General features: G+C 42.2%; 1 protein-coding gene across 1 annotated transcript; it reads right to left on the bottom strand.

The window, feature by feature from the left end:
• Nucleotides 1-3,410: 3,410 nt before the first annotated feature.
• Nucleotides 3,411-19,886, bottom strand: LOC114794261 (probable G-protein coupled receptor 139). Its single transcript, XM_028986699.1, has 2 exons — nucleotides 19,436-19,886; nucleotides 3,411-8,061 (listed from the first exon to the last, which is right to left on the bottom strand). The coding sequence occupies exons 1-2, from the start codon at nucleotides 19,566-19,568 to the stop codon at nucleotides 7,082-7,084; spliced, it is 1,113 nt and encodes a 370-aa protein (XP_028842532.1). The 5' UTR covers nucleotides 19,569-19,886; the 3' UTR covers nucleotides 3,411-7,081.

Genomic DNA, 19,886 nt, shown 5'->3' with positions numbered 1-19,886 from the left:
GCTGGAGAAATGAGCTCACTGTCCCCACGGTGACTTCCTTTGGGCGTCTAATGACACCCGCGGCTTTTTCCATACTATTTAGATTTCCTCCAGAATGACCGGGAATTCTTATGGCAGTTGCACAAGGAATATACTCTTGGCACAGTAATATTACCTTGCAGGGCGTACACATTAACTTTAACCAGCACATTAACCAGCAGGTTAGAGGTACAGGAAGGAAGCCCACCATTTACAGCATTTTTACCGCATTTTATCAGACGCCCTTATCCACAATGGACACAATGGTAGTAAGTGAGATTTGAACCTGGGTCTTCTGGTTCACAGGCGAGTTACCCACTAGGCTACTACCACCCCACCATGATTTGTTCTCTGCACGAGACCCATCCTTTGAGCGGACGATGTGACGGCCTTATAGATGGTCGCTAGGCCAACAAAATCCCCAGAACATTGTATAAAAAACCCATGTCTTGACTGTCTTGAGTGTTTTGAATAAACCCTGATGGTTTGCATGTCTTTTGTTAACATGGGTGTTTTTGCATTTTGGATTGGTTGCCATCTTGACCTTGTTGCCTTGACTTACCCTAGTGGGGACAAATCAATAAATTTAATTGAACTGAGCTGAACCAAATAGCCAAAAGCTACAACTGTCCAGCAGAGAAGGTCCTTCACTACACCCTTTTTGACTAAAGATGACTTCCAGCTTAGGGGTTCTGAATGAACATTAATGCCAGCACTGACCAGCAAAAAAAAAAAAATGAATCTTTAGTTGATGACCAGCATACTGGGTAGGACTCTGGTCTTGCTGGTCAGCTTTGTTATTTTTTTATTTCTCTTCCCACAGGAGGGAGCTTATCAGTCGTCTACATTCTGGTCACGACAGTGTGTGCAACACGCCCAGCTCCCAGCTGTGCTGCCTCCCTGTTTCCATTGTCATTGATTTAGCTGGGCCAAGTGGCATGGACTGCAGTGCACAGAAAGCAGGCCTGCTGCGGCCACTGATAATCACATTTTGCTGGCGCTCTGTGCAGAACAAGGGGCTTTTCGGCTTTGAGTCGAAGGGAACAAACGAGATAAGCAAAAAAAAAAAAAAAAAAACCCTGCATCTGAACTGTACTTAAATACCCTTTTTGACGTGAAGATTCTTCTTCTGACCTACAAAGCACTGCAGAGTCTTGGGCCAGTTTATCTTAGTAACATACTCGTCTCTCATAACCCACCCATTTTCTATCCATCCATGGAAGCAGGTTTGCTTGTTTGCTTTTTAGAGCCCCAAAGCGAGGGCATATTCCACTGCATACTCAGGCACCAGACACAATTTCAGAATGTAAATGTAAGCTAAGATGGTACGTAGTCAAGCCTTTAACCATCCCTCCCATCCCTATCAGCAATGCTGCAATAGTAACTGCTGCTGGAAATGTATATCCTTCACCTAGTGTTTCTTTTTAAGGTGGTAACAATTTCCTTTCATTTATTTCAATGGAGCAGTCTGTCTGAGTCTGGGTCCTTCTTATTTTGTACCATTGTTGCCTTTGATTTGCTCACTAGGGGCCTTGAGCGCTGTCCAAATGTGAGGGGCTTTGTGGCACTGTACAATGAAATTGCTGTACAAATAAAGATTGATTGATTGATTAATTGATCTATGTAGGGGGGAACACAAACAGAGGTGGACCAGATGTAGACCAGCAACCAGTATTCGGTGAAGAAAATACCAGAGAGGACAAGGGATAGGACACATTTGTGTATTTACAGCAGTAATAACATGGAGTTATCTAAAAAATGATGTCTGTGATGTTTATTCCTGATGAGATAAGTGTTCATTTTTTCAGCCAGATTTAGAATAAATTGAACTATTTGTTGTTGTTCAGTAGTGGAAAATGGTTAAATCCTTGGTCACTGTAAGGCAATTCCTCAAATTCCCCTCATTTCAAAACCAATTATAATGTATAATAATAATAAACTAACACAGGAAAGTGCTTCTGGTCAGTTCATTATTGCTTTACTGTTATTACAAAGCAACGTTCTAGTGCCTTTGATAAGCTAGTTTGCACCTAGTTTGCACCTCGCAACAGGCCCTCCAGAAGCTTCAGCAGATGCTGGCTGAGCTCCTCATCACCAGCGGCCAGGACAGAGTGTGACCACCATGGCCCAGCGGAGCCGGCTGGTGCTGGAAGTGTAAATGACACTGATCGGTTTCATGTGGATTTCTGTCTGGCTGCCGTGCTGATTAAAAACGACACTGTCAGGAGATCCTGGGTGTTAACCCTGAAAAAAATATGGTGATTTTAATTATTTTGAAGATATGAGTCATGGGCAATTTGTCTGCGGTGCGAGAGCAGAGTAGCAGGCAAAAATACTGGGAAGAGCTGAACTGTGAAATGACTTAGAGAGAACGACGAAGACTCTCTGTTCAGAAAGAATTTACGTTTCATTATGTTTGGCTCTTCAATTTGTCATGCAAAGAAAAACCCAACCAATAAAGTAATAGAAGGAAAATGTCTTACAAACGGGTGAGACAGGGAGACAGAGACGTGTGTGGATGCTGCGCTTTCTGTTCCCAGGGGTTCTGGCTTCGTGACCCAAATCCACCATAATTTTGGTGTCACATCCCTTCCTCGTCACTCCTCGGAGCACGCAGTGACATGTCCGGAACATCGAGTCGTGACTTCACACCGTCTCTTTGGCGTTAAGCGGATATTAGCATTTCACACACTTTGTGAGATGACATTTTTTTTTTTCAACAGTTAGAAAAGAGAATTTATGGCCATACTGCCTTAAGAATGCCAGCCCCAAAAGCTTTGGAGGGTAGGACCTGATTAGTACTTGGTAGTAGCCTAGTGGGGAACACACCTACTCTCATTGTGTTCATGAACAAGACACTTAACCCTCAGTTGCTTCTGGAAGCCTGCACTGGTAACTACTGATTGTAGGCTGAATGGCATAAAGCTAAATGGCATAAAATGTAAATAAAGAGACCAATTTAAAAGTGACAATATAGTTTTTTTTTATTACAGATGTACTCACTATATTATAGTTAAATGAGATACAAATGAGAAAGAACAACTGTACATGCCATATAACAGGCTCAAATACCCTCACTCACATATTTTGCTTCATTTAATTGAAAATAAATATCAAGTGTAATATTATCACATTTAAATGGAATACAGCAACCATATGCAACCATGTCTTACTCCTAAAAATATATATATTTATTTTTATTTATACTTTATATATATATATATATATATATTTGTTATGAATGTCAAAAGAAATTCAAAGATTCTGGAATATATACATACAGTACAAATACATTCCAAACCGAAAGGCATACATCTTATTATCACCATAGAGTGAGTTAGCACACATTTATTTAAAAAAAAAAAAGTCATTTGTTATTATTGTGTGTTTTTTTCATTCGTCATTTAGCGCAAACTTTCATTGTGGTTAACAGTCCAACCTCATTCAGGGTTGTGGTTCAGCTGGTCTGATGTTACAGCATCGCTATACGAACAAAGGGGTTAAATGTTCATGTGCAAACAATGTACTTGTTTTTTTGTTTTTTTTGCATGTATGTGTCTCTATTTGATGCTTACAAATTCCTTTCAGTTTGTCACGTCAACGTGGGGGCCTTTGACAACACCGGCCTGTGACAGAGCAGGAACAGGAAACAACGGCGGAGTTCAGACAGTGACTGGCGTCCTTCGTTCCGGACCCGTCACGCTCCCGTTCCGGGATGACGGGGCTGGCATTTAGCGAGATGAAGACCCCTGATTAAAAATTAAATTGGAAAGATAGCCACTGAAGCGTGTGATAGAAGAAGGGATAAACACTTATTTGTGCTCCTCATCAGTCCCCTGCAAGGCTTTGACAATCGCTTGCCACTGATTTATTTTATTGATTTATTTTCATTCCAGTTCTTCCTCTCTGTGGTTGGCCTTTTTTTTCATAGCTTCCAACAAGGCCAAGCGTTCTTGGGCCCATCACTGTCTATCCATAAACTTTATGAGTAGCAAGATCAGTAAAAGAGTAAAAATGGACCACGCCCACAATGGTAGCCCTTTTCCTCTGTGTGCTAAAAAAATAATACAGCACACACAAATAGACCAATGCTCAGTTTTGTAATGCATGAAGATGAATTAGAGTGAAGTTGGTTAAATCTGTATTCATTTTTATGATCGACATCATTATTAACTAAGATGGGGACCCATCATGCCTCAATGTTGTGCAGTTCAGTTGATGGTGTATTTTGCTGGGTATGATGTGTTGGCTTCACACATATCTTCCAGACATCTGTCCATTCTCAGTCTTCTGTCTACCCATTCTTAGTAATCTGCCCCAGAACGTCATTGCCACTGATCTTAATAGGCCAGTTGGCATTTGTGTTAATGTGTTTACTCTTTTTTCCTCCGATGTGTCTCTGGCCGTTTCTCCAGAGAAATGCAGCAGTTCTGAAGAGATTCTGAAGAGATTAGTCTTCCAGTCCTGTCACCTCTAGGCTGATAAGTGACTCCTGGGCCACTTGTGATCATCATGAGTGTCATTGCCCCTTGGCAGCAGACTTGGAACTGTGTTGTGGTTTCAGACACCACACTGCTGCGATATTATTGTTCTGCGGCTGTTTACCCTCTTCTTCACCACAGCTGCCTCTCAGGAGTCTTATTGAGTTACGTCCGATGGTGCTTTTCAGCATAGTCTCTCTAACTCGGGGTCAACCCCATGTCTCTGGGCATCGCTGTTTGAAGAGAGGTTGGAGTTGGGTAGTAAATCCCCTCCCACACCCCTTTTGTCCTGGGGATGATGGATTACAGCTTCCAAGGATTTAAGCAGCGTGTTAGCTGTCTAGGCACGTCAGGCCAAAGCAGCCATTGTTATGGCAGAGTAAAGGCCTCCACCTGGCAAGAAAATATATTTTCATACTCATACTGCACTTAATATAGTCACCTAATGTAACTTATTCTGTACCTAGAAATATAGATGTGGAATAGTGGTAGCAGAAAAAAAACCCTAACAAAACCAGTACGTATTTACTCATGTAAGTGCCACCATGGCTAAACTGGGATGCCAATGACATGCTTGAGGTCATGCTATAACGTGATATTGCCAGTGGTGTGCTGATGTGGCCTTGGCAACATGTTGTAGTGCAGCATGATCTGGAGTGCAAAATTGCTTAAATGTAAAATACACCATTACAAAGTTACTCAAATCATGTTTTGTCAAATTATCAACAGTAGAAGCTGAAAAGTTACATTTGTGACGTTTGACCTCAAACAGTACTGTATTTGGTTGGCTGATTACTTTTTCCGACCATAAAGAATGTAAACAAAAGCCTGCTGAGATGATGAATAACCACATATTCTTTGCCTTTAGATTTGCTCCAGTGAGGAAGAAATGACAGTTTTACTTTTTCAGCCAGCAAAGCTACATCATTTACCCCTTACCTGCACTCATTTCCAGTGCCTTATGCCCACAAAGCAGTGTCATTTCTCATTTATTAGCAGCCTTAATTTATTTGTGACCCCTTTTGCCTTTGAATTTGACAAAGGCAAAGGACAAAAATGCCACCCTTTCACTGTGCCAGTGCTCTGCACTGTACAGAACATCGTAAAAAAAGCCAAGACTAATGTTCATCAGTGAGAGGTGCAGCCATGGGCATGTGTGCTAATGCCGCGTTCATCTGTAAGTGAAGAGACGGCCGCAGGAGAACACACAGCCTGCCCTGCTGCTGAATTGATGAATGCTGCCTGTGCCAGTGAACCAAACGTATTGATTGGACCTCTGTCCTGGGGTTTGGTACGAAAATGTTTGCCTGTGTAATGTAGCTCTTGTAAATAGGAACCTTGCACAGTTTCAGTGCAGGAAGATGCAGCACACACAAACACATTTGCCTTTAAATTGTAGAGAGGATTCTGCAATAGCTTACATGGAATAGATGTATCACCAATGAGAAACAGAATCCTCTATGCACAAATTTCGGCATTGAATAATAATTTATCAATTTTTTTCTCTTAATTGAATCAGAATGGCATGTATGAAATTTCATGTGACCCTAAGAACATTTGATTCTCATGGTCACAGCAGAATAAAGATATACGCACACACGCACATATAAAAACTTCAATGTACAAAACGGGAAAATGTTATAATTATTAATCTGGAATTCTTACTGGCTCTTAATTAGATGAGCGGAACATTGGACATTACATTAACAATGTAAAAATGACTCCCTGATTGTAACAAAATTTAAAATTTTTTTTTGTTTTTAATCCCTTGAACTATAATCGTGTCCGTCTGTTGTTCAGGTATTAGTGTGTGTAGCTCCACTGAGGAGGTAATTAACATAAATAATTGTATAAATACATTCAAGAAAGGATAATACTGTACACTAGCATGGGTTTTTACTGGCTAGATGGGTGGAGTATCCATAGCAACAAGAGTTCAAACATTCGTGGAAAGTTCTACCCAAATGCAACATTCACATCTTTTTTTGCCTCAATTTTGCATCTAACAGTCAGGTCATGTGACTACAACATCAGGACCAAGCTGCACCTATGAGTTGCAGTGTCCCTGTGTGTGTGTGTGTGTTTTTCACTTAGTATTCACCCACTGAGCTATGGGAATATTCTCAAAGAGCTGATTTTGTAATAAGAACTTATGTCCTCTGTGGCACATCTTCAGCGGATGTGCGTATATTAAACAGAAACACCTTTGCGTGGTGTACTAAAGACCATCTGAGTGTCTCTGCGACATCATGTGAAGGACTGCAAATGGATCCAGAGAACCTAGCAGAAAGTGTTTTGAAAAATCTCTGTCTCACCATCTCATCCTCTATAGAACCTTTAGAACCCTTTTTTTGCATGGACAATATGTTTAAACTTGGGTGAAAGAAATGTCATCTTCACTGACCACACTCATGGCATCTTCTGTCAACGGCATGAAAGAAGCTTTCAACTAGTCCAATCACAACCTTTTCCTCTGGCTACAGGAAGTGGCAAGTCTCCTTTCCAGAGCGAAGAGCAGGACACCAGCCCGGGTGTTTCCAAGCTGAACCGAACCAAACAACAACGCAGTCGGCGGTCGGCCCTCACGAAGAGATGCAGACGGGTTTGCCGTTCTTGTCGTACTGGTAGACCAGCATCTTGATGCAGTGGGAGTTGGCGGGGGAGATCCAGGGGCTGCTGGTGATGGAGAAGTTGTGGCTGGCGTAGAAGGGCGGCGGCGGCTGCTTGCGGCACCGGAACAGCACCTTGAGCACGCTGGCGGCCATGCCGCGGAAGCGCTTGCTGATGTAGCAGTAGAGGAAGAAGTTGACGCCGGTGTTGAGCAGCGCCAGCATGTTGGCCACGTCGGTGATCAGGTGGAGGGTCCGGGCGGGCCCGGCCGTGGTGGGCTGTGGCGTGTAGAGGTGGTAGAGGATCATGACGGTACGGGGCGCCCAGAGCACGGCGAAGACGGACGTGATGGCCAGCAGGATGGCCGTGGTCTTGCCCGTGGAGTATCCGCGGAGGCGGAAGCAGCTGCGGCGCTGGCGGAGCTTGCGCACGATGACGGCGTTGAGCGAGAAGAAGACGGAGCACGGCAGCAGATAGACGGTGGCGCAGTGGGCCCACACCAGCACGTGCTGCCCGGCGTTGCTGTCAGAATGACTTTTACCGACCAGGCCGGAATCTGCCAGGCCGTGCCACAGCTCCGGCCACCAGTAGTACGGGGCGCTGGAGAGGAGGCACCCGGTGTAGATGGCCATGATGACGCGGCGCGTCCGCGCCGGATACGACACCGAGTGGTAGCGTAGCGGGTGGCAGACGGCGATGTAGCGATCGATGGTGAGCGGAACGGTGATCCAGATGGAGGTGTGGATGGAGGAGAACTCCAGGACCTGCACGGCCTTGTTGAGGGAGTGGGGCAGCGGCGCGGCCAGGATGAAGTCCTCCAGCAGGAAGTCGACGAAGACGATGAGCAGCAGGACCAGGATGTCGGCCACGGCCAGCGCCAGGAGGTAGTTGTAGGAGGACTTCTGCCGACGCAGCACCAGCTGAGACAAGATGATGACTGTGAGGATGTTTGCTGGAGAGACAGAGAGGAATCGAGAAAAGGTAGAAACGCAAGGTAGCAACTGTGGCTAAATAAATCTTCTCAGTGCTACATGCTAAGTGTCACATAAAAACGCATCATTAAAACCGTCCTGAAAATAATTACACACCAAAAGAGAAGGGTAGTTATGGAAGAAAACTAGGACCTTTCTTGTTTTAACTATGTATTCATGTACAGTATATTCTGGGGACCCGTTTGACCGTACACTTGTGAACAAGCCCCATGCATAGCATGTAGCACTTCACCATTTTTAAAATTATGTTCTTAATGTCGGTTTACATTAGTCATTACACTTACAACTGTTCCGTTTTATTGGTTTGGTTGATAATTGGCCACATTTTTATACTGTTTATACTGTTATGCTGTTTCAGTAATTTAAGAAAATCACTCACAGGTTATGAACTCTTTAATCAACAACATCAGATCTAGTTAACTTTAGTTAACTTAACATCAGTTAACTAGAAGGATATATGATGTTTTGTTTTTTTTAATCCCTGGTTTTAGCCATGTTTAAAGGTTTTTGAGGCAAAGGGATGATGTACAATAGCCTAGAGAGCAAACAGGCAAGATGTCATTAACTGTCAAGTGCAGGTCGACATGACCGTACATGGGGGGCTACGGCAGGAAAGGTTTCGGGAAACTAGGCTGACGGCGTTATTCTCTTTGAATATAGAATGAAGATGTAATCCCAATCCTCAGGACTGACTCAAGTTGTGTTTCAGATATGAATTAAAACCCATTAAAAAGTCTCCTTTAAGCAGAACGGACCAGAAAGCCGCAAGAAAAGGGCAAAAGAGAGAGATTGGATGAGAGGAGAAAAGCGACAGTAGACAGATGGTGTACTGTGGCGAGACAGAGAGAGAGGGGGGGGGAGAGGAATTAGTTCCACTTGTCGTTAACACCTAGCTGCGATGTGAGTCAGAGTTGCAATGTCACTTTATCCCACAATCACTATGTCATTTTCTCACAAAGATCGACAGATGCTCTTCAGTACCACGGACAGTGCCACCAGCTCAACTCGGATTTTTACTTTTACATGCCTTTTCATCTCCTTATCTTTCAATTTTCTTTTTTTGTTTCTTCTTTTGTGCTCTCTTGGTCTCTACCTTTCTTTCCGCCACCTTGCAGACGCCCCTGTCGTGCTGGTTCTCTTTATTCGTCTGCCCGCGGTGCTTTGCCAGCTGTGGGGGGCTGGTGGCACCTGTCTTGGCGGCTGAATCCACCCTCGTTATCTCCAATCAAACACAGATCCACGGCGACGACAGGAGGACAATGGCAGCCACTGACATGACCTGCCACGGGGTCCTGTCGCGGTGGCCTAGAAAAACATCTTACCGCGCCCCGCTGCACCCCCCCACAAAACCTCTCTCTGCTTCAGTCGCACTCTTCATGTTCCTGTTGGCCACTGAATTGCTTGGGTTTGGTGGAGGGGGAGATGTAGATCGTGTTGGAGCAATGGCACTCCTCAATCACAGCATACACACAAAAGCCAGGGACTTACTGTATGTAGGACACTTATAATGGCATTATTACCCAGGCAAAGTGCCACTCTCTCTTTTTTTTTTTTTTTTTTAGGATCTGATTGAATTCTGCATAGCAAGTCATTGTAGCTTCGGAAATTTCACTGTTAAATTATGTGTAAAAATGCATAATATATATAAAAATATATATAAATAAAAATAGGTTTCAGGACAATGCTAAAAATACTAGTTAATCTCAAATAAATATATAAAAATCATTAAATTACAAAAAGCATTTTGAAGACATCCTATTTTTATGAATTTACTAAGAACTAAGGCAGACGTGTGGCTCTCTGACAGACTTTGACTGTGGACTTAATAATTTCCATGGTCCAGGCAGTGTCAGCGAAGCTAAAATCCACATTTGTCTCTGTTTGTCCTCTTAATGCACCTTCTCACATGCGTCCAGCATTTTGACAGATTTAACATGTTTTTTTTTTGTTTTTTTTTGCAGCCACATGAAAATGTCAGTGCTCTTACCACCTGTCTGTGTGTGTGTCTGGCATGATAGATGGGGCTGCCGTGGCGTTGCTCACCATCTCCTCAGCCTATCAGAGCGGTAATAGATGTGGAATTGGATTAAATATGGCAGCCCAGATTCGGGTCCATCACATTTCACAGAGGCAGACCTTCAGCTGATTGCAAATTACAGAACAGGTTCTGGATAATGGCAGGAGTGTGTGTGTGTGTGTGTGTGTGTGTCTGTAGGGATGAATTTGGTGGTCAGTGGAAAAACACACACACACACACCCACGCACAAACACACACACCCACACATATTCCAAAACCACCAGTCACTGTGTCTTGGTGGTTTTCTACAATCTCCAAAAGGCAGCACTTTTGTTGTGTATTGTATTGATGTGCAGTTATCCTCCTCTCTTAGGAAATAAGCCTAAATAACCACGGTGAGCAATTTGTCCTCCACTAATCCGTTTCACATTAAGGTTCCCTCTTTAATATCTTATTGTTTGTTAGTCACCCATATGTTGTGGTAGCAAACAAGAATATGAAAAAGTGGTTCTTAAAATTTTTAGGATGAGATCTGCCACCTTTGCTTCCCAATACAGATGCTAATGTATGTTAAACTGCTCTAAACAGGAGGCAGCTTGCAAACATGCAACAAGTGAAAACATTTACTGTGCTACATCGAGGATATTAACAAAAGCAACTACAATGCATTCATAAGCACAGCCACTGTGAATATTAAGAATAATCTCAATAGTCTCTATATGGAGCCCGAGTACCACCAGTCTGAGAACCGAGGATAAAAAAAATCCAAGGGGTTTTGAAGGACCAATCACAGCAGCAACATACACACACTTATAGTAGGATAGGTTCTGCCCAGCCTGTCCGGATCACTCAGATGGTCCCACAGAGAGATCAAGCCCCCACATTTCTTGTTGATAGTCCAGTTGATTACAGCCTTTTATTCCCCTACCCAGTGGCAAAGTGCTGGCCTTTTGTTTATCTGTGCTTGCTGATGTTTCTCTTGTCCCTATTAACATTATTTCTCTGTGCTGGCCTGCCCTGAATAAAATATTCTTGGTCTCAGCTCAGTGGCATAGTTCTTGCTGAAGAGGTAGTAGCCTAGTGGGGAACACACTCGCCAATGAACCAGAAGACCCAGGTTCAAATCATACTTATTCTCCAGGGGGACTGTCCCTGTAACTGCACTCTGGATAAGGCCATCTGATCAATGCTGTAAATATAAATGCAAGAACTGAATCTGCCATACTTTGGGAATGGTGTATATGCTTCAGTTGCGATTGGAATGGATATTAATGTTTTCTCACATTGCAATTTCAATATCATTCATATCATGTGCTTATACACTAAATTAGTTAGTGGCAAATCACGACTGGTTTAGCACCAATTCCTTGACTAATGAAAACTGTTATTATTGCTATATGCTTACTATCGCTTAGCTTGCTAAATATAATTTTTTGCATCTAAATAATAGTAGAGCACAAATACATTGTGTTAAAAGGAGAAGTTATAACAACTCTCTCTCTACACAAAAGCACTGTATTAAAACCACTCCAATCTGATACCTGGCAGAGAGAGGCATGGCACAATAGAGGTTAAAAGGATGAGGAGTTTATAATTTATTAACACCAGTATTACTATTGCAGTTACATGTAAATATTGTAAAAAAGTTACAAATGTTACAAAAAAAAACAAAACAAAAGAAAGGAGAAAAAGATAGAGAAACAATGAACCAAGCTACAGAGAGGTCGCCTGGTCCAGGTGAAAAAGGGAGGCAAAGGCCCCTGATGGAGATGAAAACCGAAGTGGAAGCCTCAGTGTCCCAGTGAGAATCACAATTAGTTGTTTCTGCCCTGTCACGCCCTTGGTGTCTCCTGTCTGGGACCGACAAAGGCAGAGCAGGGGATCCCAAAACAAATGGCTGGCCCTTCACACCTCTTGCTTGGGGGAAGGCTGCCTGACAAAGACATGGAGAACGGAGGTGATGAACCTCCACGCAAAACAAAGCTGTAGAACGTCATGGACTTGTGATTTCCACTTCTTACAATTGCAATATGTTTCTCATACAGACACAGCAAACACATACATAAAAGACAAGTGCTTTCTGCGTTGCGAGGGATACTTTTAAAAATGTATTTCCCTGTAGATTTCAGAACAAATTCTTTTAAAGGTAATTTAGCATAACGTATTTTGCTAGATTACTCAAAGTGAATAACACATTTTAAATACTTTGAATTACTTTGACACTTTTGTACATTATTGCCTATAACTGTGTGAATATACATGGTAATATTATTTTTACATTTATATGCAAAAATATTTGAAAAACACACAATTTGAAAAGTTATCAGTTGGTAGCTCATCCCAAATTATCAATTTGACCTAGAAATGTTTAATTGTTAAAAACTAACTAACTAACTTGAAAAAACTAAGACGCACATCGTGTTTCTCCAAATAAGAATTTGAGTCTTTGGATGCAGAAGCACATTTTTGCCTTGACCAACTTCACAATAACATTGTGGTCTCCTATGAATCTGAAATGAATTTCCATAGAAGCATGCATTTCATTGTGATTTAAAGGCTACACTGTGTGCATAGTCAACTATGGTCCACACACAGCACATCTATTTTTTTGTTTAATAAAAAAAAGCTTTACAAGGAAATCACCATCAATAATCATCTGTTTTTAAAAATACAACTGTATCAGATTTAAAGAGTATCTATAGCAAAGTACAGCTCCTCATATTTTGTATTCTTAATAAACAACATTGTTCCACAACACTGAATGCACATAATAGACAGCATCTACATATATGTAAACCTAAAGGAAATGGAGATAGAAGAATGTTGCATCTTGTTACAGGAAAGCTTAGCAAAATGTGAGTGAGTATAAGCATCAACAATTATGCACATTTATCCTGATTCAGTGAATAAAAGGATAAATGTGCATAATTGTTGGCTGTCTAGTGTTTTAAGACCAGGTTGAGGCTGAGTCTTGAAAAGTTGTAAATAATTATGCCCCCTGCAAGTGCTATACAGTAATTCATATTACATCAATTATTCATTCAGCCGTGAGTTCCACTAAAGCTGCTCGATGGCAACGTCGTTTGTTAAAAAGGGTCATAAGTACACATAATATTTAAATGAAATATGAAGGAGCTCACTGGTTCCCAACTGGTGCCAGCTTTGCCTATATGAAAAAATGTACAATTTTTTGTTTAAGGGCCATGATGTATGTTGAGACAGTGACCTTTTTGATGAAAAAGCAGGGGAATTAAGCAAGAGGTCTCTCAAGCCAATTATTTCTCTTTAAGCTGTCAGTAAAAGCATTGATGAAGCCTGGAGAACTACCCTTGAGGGAACAAATCACCCAGCATTTGCTATAGGTTACAACTCATACATTTTTTATTCCTTCTTCAGGAAAACTCAGTATTGTTAATATACTGGGTATTCCTAGCAACAAAGAGACCTGCTTGTGATGTGTGGAACAAAAATGGTCTAGTAGTCTTTGCAGACATTTCAATGGCTGCCTGTCTGTCTGTCTTCATTTGTCTGCTCCCCACTCTTCCTGTCTGTTTTTATCTGTCTGCATCTGCTTGTGATTTAAAGCGCAACCTGCCGTACAAATTCAAGTGTATCAAACTGTCACTAAGCCCTGAAGCTGCTCGCAGGCGTCCCTGCAGGATTGCTACGGCAATAGTCAACACAATGGAGGGTTCATGTAATTTCCTCCTCTCTCTCCCTCATCTCTCACCCTCGCTCTGCCACACAACACACCCCCTTACACACACACAGCTCTGTCAGAATCACACAGCAAATTAAACGGCTTTCTAAACTTGTGTGTGTGTTTTTCGGCAACATGATGCCCCGCAGAGACGTTAACTTATTTAGGCAAACAGTGGGGAACAGAGGCAGCCAGTCTGACGTCTTCATTTAGGCCCAAAGCTGAAGCCCAGATGTCTCAGCTGAGGGCTCAGGCTCCTGGGACAGGGTCTAGAGATGGAGTCTCGGGGGCCTGCTTACGTTCTGCTCTATCCTCTAGGGTGTGGTGGCAACTCTTTCATTGCTCAAACGCTTTAGGAAAATAGATTGTTCAACTTCTGAAATATATAGTTATTTCACACACACACACATACACACACATATGGTGGGGTTTTTGAGTCAGAACAAGAACTGGTCTTATTGCAATTGTCATGATACGGTCTGGCATGAGGTTTGGTCTGGTATTGTTCCCTGATTGTTATCACCTGTGTATCATTGTATAAAACTATCCTGTTGGTGTCTGTTCGCCGTCAGGTCATTGTGGGGTGATGTTGTGTATTAAACCCCTGTCCTGTGACATGGTGCGTATGCGTCCTCCTTCCTCGCCATGTCCAGCCAACGTGACAGCAATGTTAAATGTTAAGTACCTGTTATGCGGTACTTGAACTTGAACCTTTACCCTACAAATCATTCAACTAAACCAATTATTGTTTTCCAACTTTTTTTTACATTTCCTAGTACAAGATACGATTGTTTATCAGCAGTGAATGATGCACCAATGTTGATAATAAGAATTAAGTACCTTGTCTTGTAATATGATTCAGGTACATTTTTGCATGATGATGACATGGCCAACATTGTGCCTCCATTTTAGCATTTGGGGAACAATGTTGGGATATTTTAGTGAGACATAATTTAATCCATAAAATGCATATTTGTAAAACATGAGTAAAATTACTTCAAATTGTATGATCCATTTCTTTTTTTATTTTCATTTTAAGTACAAACTATCAGCAAAGTATTAAATATTTTACGAACCAGTAGTCTCCATGAGTAAATCGATGACCCCATGTCAATATTAGCCCATGCAACTTAGAGGGGTGCATTTGAAGACCAATGGCAAGTTGGTATTAGCAGTTCATTCTGAATTTGTTCCAAACTTGTTCTGGGCTTCCTCTATGTTATGTCTTGACCTCAATCCCATTTGGGTAGGCATACATTTAGGAAATGTACTGTCTGGACACTGGACAATTCATTAGTGAATTGATATATCTTTAATTTGCCAGAGAAAATTGAAAGTCTTGCCGTACGTGTGTGCACATCTATGAAAATCCACCCTGTGTCCTTGGCATAAGTTACAAAAGTCCCAATAATACAGATCACTGTGCTGGCTGGTGAACCTCTTTACTGGAAGAACCATTACTGTTTGCCACAATGTTGCAAGAAACAAGTACACTGATGGCCAACGCTGGACAGAATTGTATGCCTAAACCCTTCTGTTTAATCGTGAATGCTTGAAACTGTACCTATCCAGTTACTTGAACTTCAAAGTAGCATGAAGATAAGGCAAACATTGGCAATTAAAATCAATCTGCATCTAAACTGGTATTTTCAGTTTTCTCTCTTATACAATCTGCAAACACTAAAAAATATTATGAATCAATCCTTTTAACTCACTGTCATTAAATGAAAGAAATAAATGTGTGAAAGTTCCAAAAATTAAGCCTAGTCCTTCCAGTCCTTCCATAGAGCATCTAATTCCATGCTCCAGTCCCCTGGGTCACGTTTAGCCCTACACTGCCTCCAAGACAAGCAGTCAAAGGAGAGGAAGAAAGCAATGAAAAAAAGTGCAATTAAGTTTTTTTTTCTCATCTGGTGGAAATTGAAGTTGGACTCGTGCTGCATATCAGAAGGGGGAATTGTTAATGAGTCTGACCAAAATTTGACTGCAAGAAAGGAGAAGTGGAAGAGAGACAGACAAACAACCCGAAGGGTAGACAGAAAAATGGGGCAATAATGACGAATTATATAACCATATGTATATGCAACAAGAAATCACACTAAAACAAAGCTTACGGCTGATCTTAATCTAATTTTAGTACATGTAGTTAATTCTTTAGGAATTTAGCAAATTAAACTTTTTTCACTTTTGAGGATCAGCATTTGAAACAGCAATTTTAACGATTTTTTTTCCGCATTTGTGATTGGTCCTCACTAACACATAAATACCAGAAACGGCACACACACACACACCTTCACACCAACTGCACTTTTGCATGCATCACACGTAGCCATGAACAAGCAACTTAAATGTGTGGTTACAGCCAGCAAATAAGAAGGAGAGAGAGAAGGAGGAAGAGAGAGATAGAGGGATTCGGGTAGAGATAAAAAGACATTGAGTACAAGGAGAAATGAAGGAGGGAGAGATGAGATTACAGGTGGGTGATTTTGTAAAAAAACGCCTTTGTGTTGTTTTTTTTTCCTCTCTGCTGATGAGTGCTTTAGGGATGCCTGGCACTTGTCCTCCTAACCCACTGCAAACATTACCCACAATTCACCTGCTGACAGCCGGGGATTCACAGAGAGGTCACAACATTCTGCCCTGATGCAGAACCGTGTTCATCACCTCGAAGCATAAGGTCTCTGCTAAACACACACAAAAACGACAGGCCGTTCTCCTAAATATGTCTTTAAAAATATGATTGCATTTCACGGCAGCAGATTTCCCCTGATATCTCCACCCGTCTCTGTCTTCCTCTCCCTTCCCCCGTTTTGGACCCAGCACTTTCAGCAGAGGACGCCCGGATCAATGGTCTAAACTGCAAATCGATGACCCCATCTCTTCATTAAGTGGCTTGTGACACCTGGATGTGGTGAGAGGGGTCAGTGATACGTACGTGTGTGTGTGAGACCTTCTCTTGGGATGGAAATGTCTTCAGACAGACAGACACACACAGTTTATGTTTTAGGTATATGTGACCAAAATATATATACAACCTGTGATTGTATTGGTTGGGTGTGTTGGGGACATATGTGAATGTGTAATTCACTAATTAGCCAATCAGAATGCTCAATTCAAAGCACTGAACATCTATCTATGTGTTTGGTAGTGGACATTGTCTTGTGATTACCAAAAACAGAGATTGAGTGTTGCCATGTTGGCTAGATTTCAGTTTAATATTTAGGAAAACCAGACATGTCATTCTGATCTGTATGTGTAGCAGACACAGCAGTTACACAAACAGAAATTATGACGCTCAAAATACAAAGCACTGGGTGGTGTTTAGTTCCTCAGAAGATACAGATATCGAACAAGCATTCCTTTATTGGTTTTACCTGGTTATTTCTGTAAATCTTGAAGACAACATCCTTGATGTGGCATTAGCAAACACTCCCTAAGTGCCATGTCGTCTATTATAGTCCGTGGAAAATATATTACCAGCATGTGTTACACTAACCTTGAGTGCATACTGCATTCTCACATGCCTGCACAGCTCTTCTTAATTATTCAATCAATATATTTTATTGCTGCAGTAACAACAGGGTGCCACACCATTGGATCCTGGGGATGTCCTTGTTTCATTAAAATGACATCTTAGTCATAAACATGCACAAATAATTATATTTAAACGCTTTTTAAAATACATGTTCAGTGTTAATGAGCTTAATCACACACAGTCAGCTGTCAACTGGAAGTCTAAACATCTACATAAAGTTGTTCCGTTGCCGACCAAATGTCACCCAAAGTCAAACCTGACAGGTGTTATGAAAAAGGGACGCCTGCAGGGGGACGTGAGCGCTGAGCGCTAAGCGCCTGACTGGCACATGTGCACCTCCACCTCCTCCTCACACCTGTGGAAGTCGGTGATGGATGGGCTGGAGGGGAGGAGGGGAGAGACAGTCGGGCTTCTTCCGACCGAGTGGCGGGGACGGTCATGCCCAAACACGACGGATGTGTCCCGAGCTCTGGGAACGGGCGAGCGATTAATTAAAACAGTGCCGATTCATTTCAGCTCCCATTTCCTCCATCTGGGGGTGGGCAAAGGTGCCATTTCAGCAATTCGGCTCCTGTTAATCTCTCACTCTGTCTCTATTTATTTCTGTCTTGTTTTTTTTTCCCCCCCACTTTCCTGCCTGTCTTTGGCTCTCAGTCTGCCACCAGCAATCTGCCTCATTCGCCATTCATTATATTCACCTTTTATGCACAGTATTTGTTATTTTTATAATTTCGTATTATTTTTACATGCTTTATAAATGTGTTACATGCCTCAGATCTGAATCAGGGGTGTCATGTCAATTTGCATTCTCATCCGGCCCAACAACAACTGTCAGTGGACGCTGACAGTAAAAACTCGCACCCGCAAATCTAATCACCCTCACCCTCAAGTCCCTGTCCGCGCACTGGTAATGAGACAGGGAGCTGGGGAATTCATCCTGTAGCACACTCCAAAAGGTCACCATAGCTTTTCTTTCTACCCCTACATGGGCTGGATAAGGGGGAAGATGCTACTGTTTAATGGAACTGATTTTGTTTTTGGGTCTCAGGAGGAGGAGTGCAAAAATATGAGGTGAGTTGGCTTAAATTTCAATCAGGAATTTATGCAAACACAGATCTTGTGAGGAATGTATTAAGCTTAAATGCAAAAACATGAGGTGATGGACCAAAATTCAATCACTTTCTTGATATGAATTCTGTGGGTTTTGGAAATAGAACTATGACATATTACTCAAATTCAGTCGGTGGCTCTTGTAAGGACTACAAGTGTATCAGAACAATCGTGCATAAAAAGTGCAAAAAAAATAAATAAAAAGGAGATGGACTAACAGTACATATAACATCTACATTGAATTTTTGACGATTTTGGAAACAGAATTGATCAAAAAATAAACAATCAAATTCACAGAGTAATGAATTCAAGGAAGCAGGCAAAATGTCATCATAAACAATGGAAAGACACTCGGAGAAGCAGGTCAGCAATAGTGAAATACACAATTGTCCAGATAATTTTCGAGATTAGCGAAGCACCTTGTCTTATTTTCCTGTTTTAATTTGGCTGCTAATTAACAATCTGTGCAACAGCCCAGGCGTATGAAGTTGCATGCTGAAAGTGTTTGAGGTTGATGCCTGTCTGCCTCTAAGTGAAGGCTGAGTGGCGCACAGACTTATCAGTCACAGCTGTCTGGCAAAGCCTTCCAAGCCTGACGCCACGAATCTCACCCGGTTTCACATTTTGGCTCTTTTTGGTGTGACGGCGGCATCTTTTCTCATCGAGGTCAAATCAATAGGAATTATTCACACAAAAGTGTTTGGGACCAGGAAATACCCACAGGTCACGGAACGGGAATATTTGCTTCCTCATACGAACACATACACACACGCACATGCACCGTCACAAGGTCAAAACATCAAATCAACAGTGTGCCTTTCAAGAACAGCCGGTTCGCCAGATGTTTTTGCATTTGCGCTTGAACACGTACACTCACGCACACACACACACACACACACACACACACACACTTAGATGTACGCAGAAACAGCTACTTTCAGAAACAAGAGCAGAACATACGCTCACTCTCACCTGGCAGGCCAAGACAGAGCAGAGAGCTGTAGTAGATGATTGGCAGGGGTCCGAGAGGGCATCCCTGAGGCTGCCCTACACTCCAGCTGGTCCCATTGGTGGGAAGAATGGTGAAGATGTGGCTGTGCTCCATCTTCTTTTCTCTTCTTTTGTCTTCTCTCCTCTTCGCTATCGACCAAGCAAGTCACTTACACACAGCCCAGCACTTGAAGTGAGAGAGAGGGTGCGCTGTCCTTGGGTGCCAGTCGGCATGAATGTGTGTGTGTGTGTGTGTGTGTGTGTTTATTGGTCTGTGTCTACCAGAGGCAGCGGAGCAATGAATAGGAAGAGAGAGACAGAAGGTGAGAGAATGAGCGGGTGTTTGAGTGTTGAGTGTGTAAACCCGTGTGAAAGAGAGACTGAATCTGTATAGCCAGGAGATGAAGGAGGTGATGTGTGTGATGAGAGAGAG

This window comes from Denticeps clupeoides, chromosome 7 (assembly GCF_900700375.1).
Source record: "Denticeps clupeoides chromosome 7, fDenClu1.1, whole genome shotgun sequence".
NCBI lineage: Eukaryota > Metazoa > Chordata > Actinopteri > Clupeiformes > Denticipitidae > Denticeps > Denticeps clupeoides.
This window is presented reverse-complemented; position numbering and strand designations above follow the sequence as displayed.